This window comes from Diabrotica virgifera, chromosome 8 (assembly GCF_917563875.1).
Source record: "Diabrotica virgifera virgifera chromosome 8, PGI_DIABVI_V3a".
Classification (NCBI taxonomy): Eukaryota; Metazoa; Arthropoda; class Insecta; order Coleoptera; family Chrysomelidae; genus Diabrotica; species Diabrotica virgifera.
Window position 1 is genome coordinate 52028333 of NC_065450.1, and position 16168 is coordinate 52044500.

At 33.2% G+C, this 16168-nt stretch overlaps 1 protein-coding gene across 2 annotated transcripts in view; it reads right to left on the reverse strand.

Moving 5' to 3' along the window:
• LOC114339800 (protein nubbin) overlaps positions 1-16168 on the reverse strand; it is a 413621-nt gene that overhangs the window by 195509 nt on the left and 201944 nt on the right. For both annotated transcript variants that reach the window (XM_050657778.1, XM_050657777.1), the window contains exon 3: positions 7370-7477. In XM_050657778.1, coding sequence (XP_050513735.1) covers positions 7370-7477 — 108 coding nt within the window. The remainder of the gene's footprint in view (positions 1-7369; positions 7478-16168) is intronic.

The window sequence follows — 16168 nt, forward strand, 5'->3', positions numbered from 1 at the left end:
AACTTACATATGAACACAGGAGGTGACCTTAACATAGGCGTAACCAGGGGGGGGGTTTTGGGGGTTATAACCCCCCCCATTGGGATGTACTTTGAGCTCTATACGCTTAACACCATACCATTCAGAGACCTTCCAGTAGTTGTAACCCCCCCTTTCAGGTAGTTGTAACCCCCCCCTTAGGATCATCCTGGTTACGCCTATGGACCTTAAAACATGTTTTTCCATCTCTCATACAAAACTCATGAAAAAACAGATAGGAGGTATTGTCACATCAGCAAGGATGTACAGTGATAAGTGCCCTAATAACCGGCAAAATATGGGCAACATATTTAGTTGTGAGATAAAAAGAAATGAAACTAGTCGAGCTGGGAAATTTAGCAAAATTAACCTTTAAATTTACGTTATATTGATCCCACCTTTACACATATCGGAGGAGTATGTCAACTAAAACTGTCACTGTGACAGTGGTAGTTTCCAAACTCGTCTGATACGTCTAAAGGTGGTACACAATCAATACAATCTAAATGTATAAGTTAATATCGCTAAATTTCCCAGCTCAACTAGTTTCATGTCTTTTTATCTCACTACTTAATACATCTTTTGTGCTATTTTGCCGGTTATTAGAGCGCTCATCACTGTATTTCTGGTATATCCAGGGAATGTCTACAAAATATATTTTGAATGTCCAGAGAACATTCGTGGACATTCATGGAATGTTCCAATAAGACATTCAGGTAATGTTTAAAATGCTGACACAGGATTTTCCTGGGATGTTCAGGGAACATGTTTTCGGGGATATTCCAGGAATTTTTCAATGTCTGTGTACCTTCTATGGACCTATATGGAATATTTTGGTGTTATTACCGCCGCACTCCACTTGCGATTTGTAATCAGGAAGATTGAACACATTGTTTCAAATACAAGTCAATCCATTTGTGACTAAATAATCATGGATTGACTTCTATTTGAAAGAATGTGTTCAATCTTCACAACTACAAATCGCAAGTGGAGTCCGGCGCTTAGGGCTACTTCCTCTTCGGTATTATGTATTATACTACAGAAATCAGGAACTTTCCTTCTAAATATATGTATGCATCTTGGCCATCAAACATATTCTTCCAAACATCTTTTTAAGGGGTTACATAGGTCTTGTGGGTAAAAAAAGTGACTTTTTAAAAAAAATTATATCTCGAAAACTAAAATTTATTTTTATTTATAATTGGAACATGTAAAAGTATAGTACTTAAGGTAGTCTCAAAAAAAGTTTTAGCCAAAAATATTCATTTTTGTAGAGTTTAAGTTTTTTTGCGTTGGCAGCATAACTAGTCTCATCTGAAATCAAAAAGTTTCTTGTAGTTTATACCTCTGGCTAGAATATGAACGAAGGAATTAAAAAAAATGAAATTTGAAGATTTTACATAAGTTTAAACACATTTTTGACCCCAATTTTTCTCATTTTTAAAGTAGTTTTTTTTATAAAACAAAAATGACCTCATCTAATAAAAAATCCTTTGTTCATTCACTAGCCAGAGGTATAAACTACAAGAAACTTTGATTTCAGATGAGACTGGACTTGTTATGCTGCTCACTGCAAAAAAGGGCTGTTGTCAAAAAATTGCAGTCAACTCTACAAAAATGAATATTTTTGGCTGACATTTTTTTGAGAGTACTATACTTTTACATGTTTCAATTATAAATAAAAATAATTTTTAGTTTCCAAGATATAATTTTTTTAAAAAGTCACTTTTTTACCTGCAAGACAACAACTTAACAAATTGTTGATTTCAAATTGTAACAATTGTTTTGCAAAGTATGCTGCCCTCTTGTATTTTCTGTGTTATCTTCATCATACAATTACTTCATCTAAAAACTTTCTGCGATATATTCGCAACAACAAAAACAAACAAAACAAAAAAAATAAAACAAAAGTTTAACCACCTTCACACCACAGAATCAAGCAATCAAGTTACACAACACAAATTTTCAAACACCTCACCTGACACAGCGTCTCAAGTACGATTGCGCGAATTGGTAAATATAACTCCGCACGACCACGCAACTCGAAACACAAGTACGCAAACACGGTTGCGTGAAACGTGGCTCGCAATCGTGAAATTTACAAGACTTGCTCGACCTGTAGATTCTTGTGTTTTTGATAGTATAAACGTCACTGTCAGTGCGGCGAATTACCGACGCACTGTTGCCTCACTTTTGAAAGTTCGCAGAACTTTCGCAATATTGGACCGCGTTTGTTGCTACCTGTTGATCGCTACTGTATCACCTTAAGGAACGTACTATTTAATTTTTAGGTTTTTAGTCTGTATTTAGATAAAACAACTGTTGTTTAAAAAAATCTGTAGCGACGTATTAGTGTTATTAGTCTTATAAGTTGTAAAATACTGATTACTTGATTTCCGTCGAGGGCCGACATGGTCAATCAAAACAGAACAGAACAAGATGAATATGGTTTTCTAGTTAACAGTGAATTAATAAACATGCGTGAATATTTTCGAAAGTTGTTGGTAGACAATACATATGTTACTAGTAGGAACAAGCAAAAGATTAGCAAAATAAATAATATAGATCTATTTTCCCCCAAGGAGTCTGAGTTCACCTACAGTGAAGACAGTTTTCCAAGCGTAACTAATATGGACATAGTAAGTTATTTAGCATTTTTATAGGACGTTTTATAGCATTTAACCATTGCTTTTGTCTCAGATGAAAATTTATTTAGTTTAGTTTTATGCTTAAAATATAAAACTCACTCACAAAACTTTATCACGATTACTTTGCATTCCACACTTCAAAACACAACAAAAATGAGGCATATTATCTTTTTAAATTAATTCTTCCAGTGACAATGTTAAATTAATTCTTGTACAAAACAAAATTACAAAGAGACGCAATTAAAATGATCTAAACCACATTAAGAACTGACATAATAACAATTATGTTTCTCTCCCAGCCGCCATACTGATTTAATTTTGACAGCATGTTGGGATGCCCTATACATTTTAAATGAGAATAGTGTCAAAATTTCATAAATGTCGAAATATCATAATTAAGTGGAGCAAACTTGCCTGCTGTTGGACCAATTATAAACAAGTATTACGACGCGGTAAACTTGAATTGCTAATCCTAATTTAAAAACAGAGTATAGATCTCTTAAGACCTTTAAAACAAATAAAAATCTTATTAGACGTCCACATAAATAAAACAAATATTAATAAAAAGGAATAAGTGCTATTCTACAGATCGAACAAAGTGAAAGAAAACATTATAGAAATATCGTTAAAACAAAAGCAGTCTGAACCATCATCGGAGAATCGTCAAATAGGGTCAAGAATATACATCCAAAGGTCGAAACCTTTCAACTTCGTTATAATTCGATTTAAATAAGAGAAAGTGTCCTACTTGAAGGAGGTGGAGAAGAGGAGGGCTCTACACACTACAAGAGCAGCCCAGAAGGGCAATCTGAAATGGAGGGACAAATAGAGTGGAGTAAAGGACGTGAGAATTCGATAAAGATTGACTGAATTATGTAGCTTCTTCTTCTTTACGATTTTTTTTTTAACAATGAAGCCCTAAAAGTTTTATATTGATTTTTATTATTACTTTTTCCAACTCACTTGTATTGAAATTAGTAAAATTCTACGAACTTTCGGCTTCAATGCTATTTTATAATATTTATGCTATATTATAATACGTTTTCCCAACAACTCCATTTCTCAACTTTACAGCTCATAAAATACAAATAAATAAATGACTTTGTTTTTCAAGTAAAATTAAGTCCCAAGGTTAAATAGAAGCAAATAAAATATTGACGCAGTAATAACACTCGATTAGGAAGAGGATCATAGGAATTGATATAAATTATGGTTTATTTGCAATACTACTAGACATTTGTATATTATAGTAGAAACAATGCAACCATTGATTACCTAGCCAACTCTAATTAAAGCAGTTGATTTTATATTGGTTGACCAACTTATTGAACATGACATATTGGTATATACTATACTGTTCGTCCGTTATAACTTTTGACTCCCATGCGTCACGACTCATTTTCAAACAAATTAAGCCAAAACATAAAGTGAAACGAACGTCTATGTGTATATACATTTTGTATACTGTATACTATATACTACACTCATCGGGGTACGTTTCAATTTATGTTTTGATTTAATTTGTTTGAAAATGAATCGTGATGCATGGGAAAAGTTATAGCGGACGAACTATATCTTTTATATCTCAGTGGCAGTAGAAGTGTCACCCAGAAGGAATAATTTCTTGAACTTAATTTTTGAAATTAATTAATGAAACTAAAAGAAGAAGAACTTAATTTTTGAAGTTATACTTCTTTAGGCACGAGGGTGAAGAGCAGCATATGTGCCTCCTGATGAGAGACTAATAAGTTTCGAAACCGGTAGGGGTGCTTGCAGCACTCTCTGATTGGACTAGAATATGGTTCGGCTGTGTTTTCGTTTTGCAACGAAATTGAAAATGGTTATTCATTTTTTATTTACATTTACTCTGTGTGGAGTATGAAGGGAACCATTCTCGTTGGAACTTTACCGCGCTGAGCAGATGGGACGTGAATTGTAAATTGTAGAATTCCCTCATCTTCCTTAGTCTCAGCATCCGTATGGCTTGCAAATTGTAGAAGCCTCGGAGGTGTAACCAGAGAAGGTTCCCATTGTTTTCATTCTGGTGGGGTGTAGAATAGCATTATGTTGTTTTATATGCCATTAGAGTGAAAACTTAGTCTTTTTATATTCATTATAATTTTTGTGTCTTTGGATTTGTCTTCCTCGGGAATAAGATATTTTATAATAATAGTAAGTACAGTGGAACCCCGATAAGTCGGCCCCCGATAACCCGGAAGTCCGGCTAACCCGGACCGATTTTCATCAGACAAACATTTCAAAAATGTATGTAATGTAATATTTAAGAGATAATGTGTATTTATGTAATTTGAACTATTATACGATAGTAAAAATGACTCATTGCACACGGCGGCAGAGCGACGTTCATTGGCTCGGATTATCGGAAACAACAGGTACCTGTATTCCTTTATTTATTTCAAACTGTCTTACCATTGTTCAAAAAAGACTATTTAAAAAATTCCTTTTTAAACAGTGGTCTCAGTCTCCACTGTTCTTAAATAACATAACATTGTTCCGATTGTGACCGCATTGTGTGTAGTGCAGTCGTATTTTTCGCTTCCTTTCTGTTATCGTGCTTCAGATAGGTTTGTGTTTGCGTGTTTTTTTGTCTACAGATCAGTTTTTTGCCAAGAAATGAACAATACTCTATACTCTATATTCTATACAACTATACGTAATTTAGATGTGTACTGTGCATATATATTTCATGTTATTTCAATTATAACGGAGTTTATCTGTAAGTATGTATTACGTATTTTATTTTAATTTTTACTATATTCTCCGGCTAACCCGGATTTTCGATAACCCGGATCGGTGGCGGTCCCGATTAATCCGAGTTATCGAGGTTCCACTGTATATTTAATGTATTTTTGTATACTTCACTTGGTTTATTAAATTTGTCAGTATGTATGAGAAATCTTGTAACCTGTCAAAGCGAAGGAAGTATAGCTCAGTGGTAGAGCGTGTGACCGGAGATCGAGAGGTCCCCGGTTCAAATCCGTGTGTTTTCTATTTTTTTTATTTTTGATATTGTTTTAATAAAAATTTTTGGAAAGTAGTAAGTAAAAATTAGTTTAATCTTTAAATAAAATACAAATAACCTGTTGAAAGTATATTTATTTCGTTGAAATCATAATATAATAGAAGTATAACTTATTACGTGCGTACAAAGTACACACACATTCTTTTTTTAGATTTGGCACCAGAATAACTTCACATATTTAAAGCATGCTATGAGAACAATATCAATGTTTTATCTTTGTTTGTCGTACGGCAGTGTTTGTTGTACGGCAATGACGGTTATGCTTGTGTATCGTGTGTGGATAAAGGAAAGTATAGGAACACGAAGAAGACCAACTGGTTAACCGAGACGTGCCATAGAGCGTCAAGATAAGTACTTTAGACAGACTACTTTTTGCTACCACGCGTCAAATCGCTTACCAATGGTTTGGAGTAGAAAATAGACCTGTTACTATGCATACACTATACTATCGTATTCGAGTTTTTGGACTGGTTTAATTCCGGCCACGGCTATTGCTTCCTTGGACTGCAGACCACTGAGCATTCAGCGATGAATCGTGATTTTTAGGAACGCATGATCGAGATCGATAAGATATCGAGTTTGCTGTTGAGAGGCATGTACACAGGACAGTTGGAGTAACGGTTTGGGGGGCTATTTCTTATGGTAGCCAATAACGACTTGTGTTTATTCGTGGCAGTATGACAGCTGCTCATTATGTTGATGACATCCTACAAACCACTTTATTGCCTTATCTAGACGTCCTTTTTCAGCAAGACAACGAGCGTCCCCATATTTCTCGAACTATGGAATTTCTCCAAGAAGCTGGCGTTAATATTTTGCAGTGGCCACCCCGTTCACCGGATTTAAATCCTATCAAAAATTTATGGGGTGTGATGGGAAGGTTATCCATGAAGTTCAAGTTGCTTTAAACGATGTGCCACAAGCAGACATCGATCATCTCATTTTGTCAATGCCTAGACATATACAGGAGTGTATTCAAGTAATTCAATATTTATGTAAATCTACGATGTTTCCAAAAACTTAATTTCAAGAAATTATTTCACCTCGGTGTAACACCGAGTCTATTTCTAATGTCTAAAACTCCTAAAATAGGTCGATTTTAATTTCAAATGAGTTAGCTTTTCATGGCATAGACATTTGTCACTTGTCAACTCCTTCCCTGCCAGTACCACAAACCCTTAATTTTAAATAGTGGATGGCACAGCATTACAAATTTTTTTCGTCACGTCAACAACTAAATTGAAAGATATTTGCAAAAAGAGGGTTTAACAGCGATATTAAATGAATATTTTTTAAATTCGTTCGAAATGGTATACATATTGTATCGCAGAACGCGTTGAAATGATTTCCATATTTTTTGAAAATGGAAAGTGTACAAGGAGAATAGTTTTCACATTTCCTTAATTTTAATAACCAGTTCTTTCGTTTTTGCTTTTATGTGAATTGTCCAGTTCAGTTTGTTCTCTGCATGAAATCCTAAGGACTAAACCACTTGAGCTTCTGGAGATTTCAATATTATTAAAATTTATGGATACAGAAAGTCAATCCAGTCACTTTAGACTGAATGCGGAAAAGTAAGTTTATCTTGTAAATGTTTAATTATGTTTGAACCTACAATTTTTAAACATATGCCAAAAAGAGCTTCCAATGTTATACTTACTTGGAGAGATACCTAGTCGTGTTTGAAGGGCAATTTTTGATTCTTGGCTGGATGGAAGAGGCACTTCTTGCCTCCATGTCATATCTGGTTCATTAAGCCATAATTTTCCTGTTGAAAAAATAATTAAAATTAATATCTAGTTGCATATTAGAATGTTATACATTGGCAGTACAATTTATGCATTAGTATAATGGCGCGTCCGCATTGGTAAATTTTTCGTGCGTACCAGCTGTTCGTCGCAAATATTTGCGTGCTCGAAGTAAATTGTGCTAGTGTGGACGTGTTCGTCGCATAAAACGAACGCAAGAATTTTCGACGCACACTACGCACACGATCCATCTGTTCTTGGTACAGTGTGTGTTTTTGTTTGTTTGTTTGTTTACAACATCGATTGAGTTAATCGTGTGGGCTTATTATAGACGAGGCCATTTAGCACAAAATAAATAGATTTTTAAATACAGCACCTAGAGACTTGCAGTTTTTTGCATTATGTTGAGGATGACGTCAGAAAAAAAGTCTAGTATTCAAAAATGGGTGGAAATGCATAATTGCACTTTAAAGTGCATAAAATGCATCCAAAAGTGCATAAACATGTCAAAATCAGTATACTAAGGACCATATTTTGTTATTCGGGGGTTTTGTTATTCAAGGTAACTGCAAGGAACGTCCTCTTCTAGAGTTTTGAGGGATTTCGGTATCAAATTGATAAAAATGAATTACTCGGGGATTTTTGAGGTTAATAAACACGAATATACCATCAGAATAGACCACCAGATCACCTGGTGCCCAAGATCACTGCAATGGGCGGCATTTTCTGGATTTTCGAGGGCATTCGTTATTAAATTGATGCAAACGGATTGCTTATGGGTTTTTGGGGCCGCTAAACACGAATATGCCATCAGAATTTAATTCCGGAGTACCTGGTGCCCAGGATCGCTTCTAAGGCACGTCTTCTTCTGGAGTTTTTAGTGTCTTCGGCATTAAATTGAAGCAAATAAATTACTCAAGGGCTTGAAGTCGCTAAACATGAATAAGCAATCATAACCGATCTCCAGAGCACCTGGTGCCTAAGATCACAGCAAGGGACGTCATTTTTGGAGTTTCGAACGTATTCGGCATTTAATTAATACAAATGGATTACTGTAAGGTCTTTGAGGTCGCTCACCAGAACCCACCCCTGGTGCACCTGGTGACAAGGGTCACTACAAGGTGCGTCATCTTCTGGAATTTCGAGTGTCTTTAGTACTACATTGATGCAAATGGATTACTCATAGGTTTTTGGGGTTGCTGAATACGAATATGACTTAGGTGAAAGACTTTGGTGTATCTAGTGACCACGAAGGACCACACTATCAAAATAAAATAAAATAAATCGATTTTGAAATCAATAAAGGAAATATGCTGTCAGATATAAATTTAGTTTATATTTATAAACAATTAAAAAATTGTATAGCACAACATAGTTATTTTAATAAACAGTCTAAGTAAAATAGCAAAAAAAGGTTTTGAATGTTTTCTTTGAACAGCAACTCAGAAAACCTCCGAGTATACTCGGTGTGTACCAATTTAGTGTCAGAATGCCTCAAAATTCTAAAACATGATGTGCATAGCAGCCACTCTGGCTACTATGAACGCAGGAGGTCGGTTCTCATTTCATATTCGTGTTCACTAAACCCAAAAACCTATAAGCAATTTGTTTGCATCAAAATTCTCGAAATTCTATAAGATGATATGCCTTAGCCATCAGGTGCTTTGGTGTCTGTTCTGATGGTGTATTCGTATTCAGCATCCCCAAAAACCCATGAGTAATTCATTTGCAATAATTTAGTATCGAAAATCCAGACGATAACGTGCCTTAGGCTTAGGTGCTCCGATGTCTCTTCTAATGGCGTATTTTTGTTTAGCAATCCCAAGAACCCGTTAGTAACCCGTTTGCATAAACTTAGTTCCGAAAACCCTCGAAACCCCAGAAGATGACCTGCCCTAGGCGCCAAGTGTCTGTTATGATGGTGCATTCGTGTTCAACAACCCCAAAAACCATTGTTTGTAATCCGTAACTCCAATGTAAATGGAGTAATCCGTTTGCATCAATTTAATGCCGAAACTCCAGAAAATGAGTCGCCTTAGGCACCACATGCTCCGTAGATCAGATCTGATGGCGTATTAACGTTCAGCCATTCCAAAATCTCTCCAGTAATCCATTTGCAACAATTTAATGCCGAAAACTGTTCCAACTGTTTTCTTGCCTTTGGCTTTTCCCTTCGGTAAGAGCCTCATAAACTTAATATTTTTTTGTTTTCCTTGTACACCCTCAAAATCAAAAACTCTTCCAATTTCTTCCTAAGAATCAGCTGTTTTATTTTTGTTATAATAAAATTTATTCTTTGGATCCCATAGATTAGGATGCTTACTATATTCCTGGATTAATAGTAAAACGTCTTCCCTGGATAAATCCATAATAATATTTCCTACTTATTCCGTCTACTTATTTAAACCGAAAACCAATTCTGTGAAATTACTTAAAAATAACTCAAATAATAATATTTCATTATCATTATATTTCAATAATATTTCAGTTATCCTCCCTCTCAAAAAGGTCCGGAAGATTGTTTAAATAATCAAAATGTCAAAAAATGAAGGAAAAATTCGATTTGTTTCTTCGGTTTTTGATTATAACTTTAAAAGTGTTCATTTCCGAGAAAAGTTGTACTGACATAAAAGTTGCGTAATTAAATTTCCTACAATATAGAATTGGTTAAAAATTTAAAAAATAGTCACCCTTGTAAAATAGCAATAATTTCGAAAAAATCTACACAACCTCAGCAGGTACGCACAACGAACGATAAATAAATTTTCGCTGCTAGAGCACCGCGTCCTCACTGGTAAAAATTTGCGACGCAAATTCTTGCGACGAAAATTCTTGCGACGAACCATTAGTTCAAAACGCACGAAAAATTTACCAATGCGGACGCGCCATTACATAAACAATTTAAAGGAAGAATTTGCGAAGTTCTGCAAGGAATCATCCAAAAGGGGTTTGACAATAAACCAAAATAAAATAAAGTACCTGCTATGGTCCAGGAAAAATACAGTTAATACGACAGAGATAAAAATAGCAGAATATGGGTTCAAAAAGATAAAACACTTGGTAATGTAAACTAAATTAATGGTAATCGCAGAACAAATTTTGGTAGGCAGCAGAATATATTGTAAACACAACTTTCTAAAAGATAAGAATCTCACCTTACTCAAAAGCCTAAACTGAAAATTTGGAGAGCAACAATTAGACCAGTAATCACATATGATGCTGAAGTATTGTGTTGACACAGAAAGATGAAAAAAGATTGAGAATCCTAGAGAAAAAAATAATTTGGAGAATAGCAGGCTTACAGATTGGCTTGCAATAGAACAACTAAGAATAAGACCAGGGCGCATCTGTAAAAATATTAGTACATTCGGACGTTGAGAGGTGACTCAAATTTTTTTGCACAAATTACTTAAAAATAACTCAAATAATAATATTTCAGTTATCCTCCCTCTCAAAAAGGTCCGGAAGATTGTTTAAATAATCAAAATGTCAAAAAATGAAGGAAAAATTCGATTTGTTTCTTCGGTTTTTGATTATAACTTTAAAAGTTGTACTGACATAAAAGTTGCGTAATTAAATTTCCTACAATATAGAATTGGTTAAAAATTTAAAAAATAGTCACCCTTGTTGTAAAATAGCAATAATTTCGAAAAAACCATACAAAAACAAGTATTCGCATTTTACGTTTTTCAACCATTTATGCCACACTTAGGGCCTTCATGTTTCATCCAGAAAAACTTTATGATATAGTAAAATAGTATTGTAAATTTCATTAAGATCGGTTCAATATATTTTGCAAAATAAATTTTGCAATCCAGCTTTCGCGAAAAAAAATCAATTTTTCAAAATGTTACAGGACTGAAAATAAAGCAGATAGCAAGTTGATTTTTTTTGCATATGTACTGTACCTTTCATTTGCAATTTGCAAAATTAAAATCGATTAACTACCACGGCGTCAGGAATTTTTTTAAATAAACATTAATTATTGGTGCTACGCGCAGGACAGCGGATAGTTTGCTCTGATTGGGCATTCTAGTGACCTTTGATAATGATTGATACATTTTAATTTTTATTACATTTCGATATAAATAAATAAATTTGTTTATTGCAAAATAAAAGCACATACTCTATCTTTTGAAATAACACTTTTTTTAGCAAAAACTTTCTTTGTTCATATATTTTAACTTAGAGAATAAAAGTTTTTTATTTTTAAACATATGCAATTGTTTAAACAATAATATTTCACAAACAATGAAGACTTGAAGAAAAGTAACAATGAGAGATGGAAAGAACTAGCATTGGACAGAAGGAGATGGAGAGAGGTTGTGAAGGAGTGTATAAAAAGACTGAAGTGTATTTAAATAAAATTTATAAGTTATGTAAGTTATATTAAGTTATTTACTATATTATTTATGTAATCAGAAATGTAAACATTTTAGCCCTAGGCCTACAAGGCCTGTTGCGCTTAATAAATATAATAAAATTAGTTTGATTTTTGTGGAATTAAAATATTAAAATACAACAAAATATAGAGTAAGAAAATAATATATTAGATAAAGATTGGAAGAAATTTTGGTGGAAATCAACTTGTGTGAATCGAACACCGCTGTCCTGCGCGTAGCACCAAAAATTAATGTTTTTTTAAAAAATTTCCTGACGCCGTGGTAAGTAATCGATTTTAATTTTGCAACTTGCAAATGAAAGGTACAGTACACTTCTATAAGCAAAAAAATTCAACTTGCTATCTGCTTTATTTTCAGTCCTGCAACATTAAAAAAAATGATTTTTTTGCGAAAGCTGGATTGCAAAATTTATTTTGCAAAATCTATTAAACCTATCTTAATGAAATTTACAGTGTTGCTTTACTATATTATAAAGTTCTTCTGGGTAAAATATGAAAGTCCTAAGTGTAGGGTAAATGGTTGAAAAACGTAAAATCCGAATACTTGTTTTTGTATGGTTCTTTTCGACATTATTACTATTTTGCAACAAGGGTGACTATTTTTTAAATATTTAACCAATTCTGTATTGTAGGAAATTTAATTACGCAACTTTTATGTTAGTACAACTTTTCTCAGAAATGTATAGTATTAAAGTTATAATCAAAAAACCAATAAAAAATCGAATTTTTCCTTCATATTTTGACATTTTGATTATTTAAACAATGTTCCGGACCATTTTGAGTGGGAGGATAACTCAAATATTATTATTTGAGTTATTTTCAAGCAATTTCTGCAAAAAAATTTGAGTCACCTCTCAACGTCCATCTCAAAACGGATGCGGCCTGGACTAGAACACATAGATGCGAAAACGATTAAAGGCGTATTTTGGCACCCTAATTAAGAAGCTTCTTAACATAATCAAGGGCTCACTCCTGTATAGAAAAAGAAGAAATAATGCTGTGTTTAAAGGCTGTATCTGAAGTTCGAATCTAAATAATAATAAAAAAGTAAAGCCTTAGTGGACATTTATGCATTCAAAACATTTAATCAACAGTAATAAAAATAAACATCAAATGCATTAACAATCAAGAACAAACTGAAAAATACAGTTTTATTTCTTGCTAATTGTTTTAGCTGGAATCATGTATTCTGTGGGAATATTTCTAACTACTAACATCTTTAACATAAAGATAATTATGAGCTTTTTATTTCTCATGATAACATAATTCATTTATAACTACTTATGTTAAAAAACACATATACACAAGCTATAATCACCAAAACAACAAACAGAAAAAGCTACCGCTTAAATATTATGAGATTCTTTTCCATGTTATAATTACATAATTACGGAAGATTTGTACGCGTATTTTGGGTTTCTTTGATTATTTAAATAAGACTTACGGTAGCACAATTAGAAGGATATGGAATCATTACAGCTTAAGGGAAAGTTGTTATACTGGTGTAGCATAAAATAATTAAAATGTGCGTAGTTTATCCGCCATCTATTGATAAATGGCATAAAGAACTGTGTACTTATTATAGAATAAATTTAATACTATTGTATATTGTGATCACTTAATCTTAGATGCATAATTTCATTTTCCATGCATGTTTGAACTTAAACTTTTAATATGATACAATGAGACGCTAATTGTATCCGAACGTCTGCGGTCCCTCCGGTGAGAACAGATCCCACAAGGACAGAAACTATTTTCATTTATTAATTTATAATAAACGAAAATTTCTGACCATGGTGACCTCAGAGTTATTGTTCAGCTAAAAGCATGGCTCTTTGCCTACGACAACAACGACGCCAAATAAGTCATTTGTCAGTTTGAAAAACAAAACCGTTAAACAACTGAATATCACATAACATTAAATAAACCTAATATTATAACTTATAACATTAATTTGTTTTGCAAAATTGTTGTTATTTAAAATTATTTGTACAAAAAACTTTTAATAATAAAATAATAAACTTCAGCGTTCTTACATTATTTAAAGAAAATATTGATAATTTTCAAATAAGTTTTTACGTAAATATCCAGACAAAAGTTATCGATAGAAGTAGGAACGTGTCTGCAGCTTAATCTAAGTTGATTTTGGCGTTCATTTACGAAGAGAGAAATGAGGGGTGAGCGCTAACTAGGGACGCACTAATCAATATCCCCTCCGTCTCCTTTCCATCCCGATGATGTCTACCTCATCAACTCAGCTTCGATTCAGGAACAGCCACAACGTTGTTACTATTCTGGGTCTTCAACCTCGAAATCACTAGCATAAACACTATGCTTTTATGATTGGAAAGGATAAAGGATAGGTCGGCGTTCATTCGGGATTTTCACTACGTTGTTTATTATTTACAATATTAATTTTAATAATATTTAATAAAATTTAAAAATAGAGTTCACAATATACAGGGTGAGGATCAGTCTAGAGTAATATGTATTAACCCTTGTCGAGCGGCATAATTTTACCTTAAAAATTCCTTAATCTAAAGGGAAATATTTGTTAGTTTTAAGATAATATTATTTATTGCTAGCATAACTGGTAAAAAATTGTTTAATATTGCAATAAATAAATAATAATATTCGGTAATTTGTTATTGTATGGATTTACAAACAAAGATTGGTAGCCGCTTTTAAGTGATCCCTGTTATCTATCGAAAACTATTGAAATTACTGCAACAATAAACTTTTGGAAATAGCGGTCGTAAACAAATTCTAGGAAGAGTAGCATTGTATTGTATTTCAACTGGAAACATAAAGAGGTATAAATAGAATCAACGAAGAAAACTTGTGTGGAATGGGGAATATGGAGTCTCTGTGACACATACGTGCAGCTATGTCTCGTGATCATCTCAAGACTATGCTAATATTTATAAGATTTGATAACGAAAATACCCGCCAATAACGCAAAAAAGCTGATTAGGCTGCACTCTGAGATATCTGAGATATCTGGACAATGCTGAATAAAAATGTACAACAAGACTACAAACCATCCCAATGCATAACCATAGATAAACAATTGTTTCCATTTAGAGGCCATACCTACAAAATGTAAACAATATATATCTTCCAAACACACTAAACATGGTATTTTGGGTTTGTAATGCATTAAACACCTTATCCCATACGTTTTGTATCATGTCACGTCTTATAAAGGTTCTGGGAGAAAGGTTACCACAGATAACTTTTTACCAGTTTTGAACTCGCTAAAGTCTAGAATTCGTATCACATGACGTTAGTGGGCTCATTTAGAAAAAAATAAGAGATTTCTGCTCACCAATATGAAAGCAAGGAAACAGCTGTTTTTCCACAAATCTGGCGTACAATCATAATGGTACCGTATGCTCTTATTTGCTAAAGAAAAACAAAGCAGTAGTGTTACTCTCTTTCATGCATATGACAGTACAAGTAGCCTGAAATGAATAAGTATTAGAGTAAAATTAAAGGGAGGTTGATACGATGCATAAAATGCTGGGTGAATGTACGCTCAAGCGTCGAATATTGAGTTGGTACTTGACCTTTTTTTATAGTGTGATTGACGTCACTGGCTTAGCATCCTACAATATATCGACACCACAACCCATTACAAAAAAAGGACCAACGCAAGAAGTTTTTAAAGGACCTTTCTAAACATCTTTGTCTTGCTGTAGATACTCCTCCTCAAGTATCTCACAGCATTCGTGGATCTACTTAAGTAACCGGAAATTACCATGTTTGTCAAAACGAACGGAAAAAACAGCCTAAAACGAGAAAAAGTTGTGTAGTATGATTTCTACCTGTGTGTGACGCACATTCTTTATCTAAAACGACATGTATGTTGCGAAAATTTACACTAACATTCATTTTTGAATTTTGGTTCAAATAAACTATCATTTAAATACAAAATGTATTGTTTTTTTATAAAATTTATTAAAAAAAATATAAGGTACAAATGTACAGTCCCTGGCCATATTATTATGACCACCTATGAATTTTTACAAAAATCAACTATTCCACTGGGTACGTTTTGTTTAAAATTTATTATTTTTAAATTTAATATAGTTATGCAATGTTAATGTCATGCATTAACTATAATATATTAAATAATAAACAGCAATAAAATATTTGAAAATATTACATATTTATATGTTTTTAATATTTTGTTAAACTTCTGACCTTACTCAGATGGAAAATATTTGGGAGCTTTTAAAACGAGAAATTTCCGATGAAAAGGTCACTAACGAAATTGTTTTGATTAAAGGACTAATATATCGTTGAA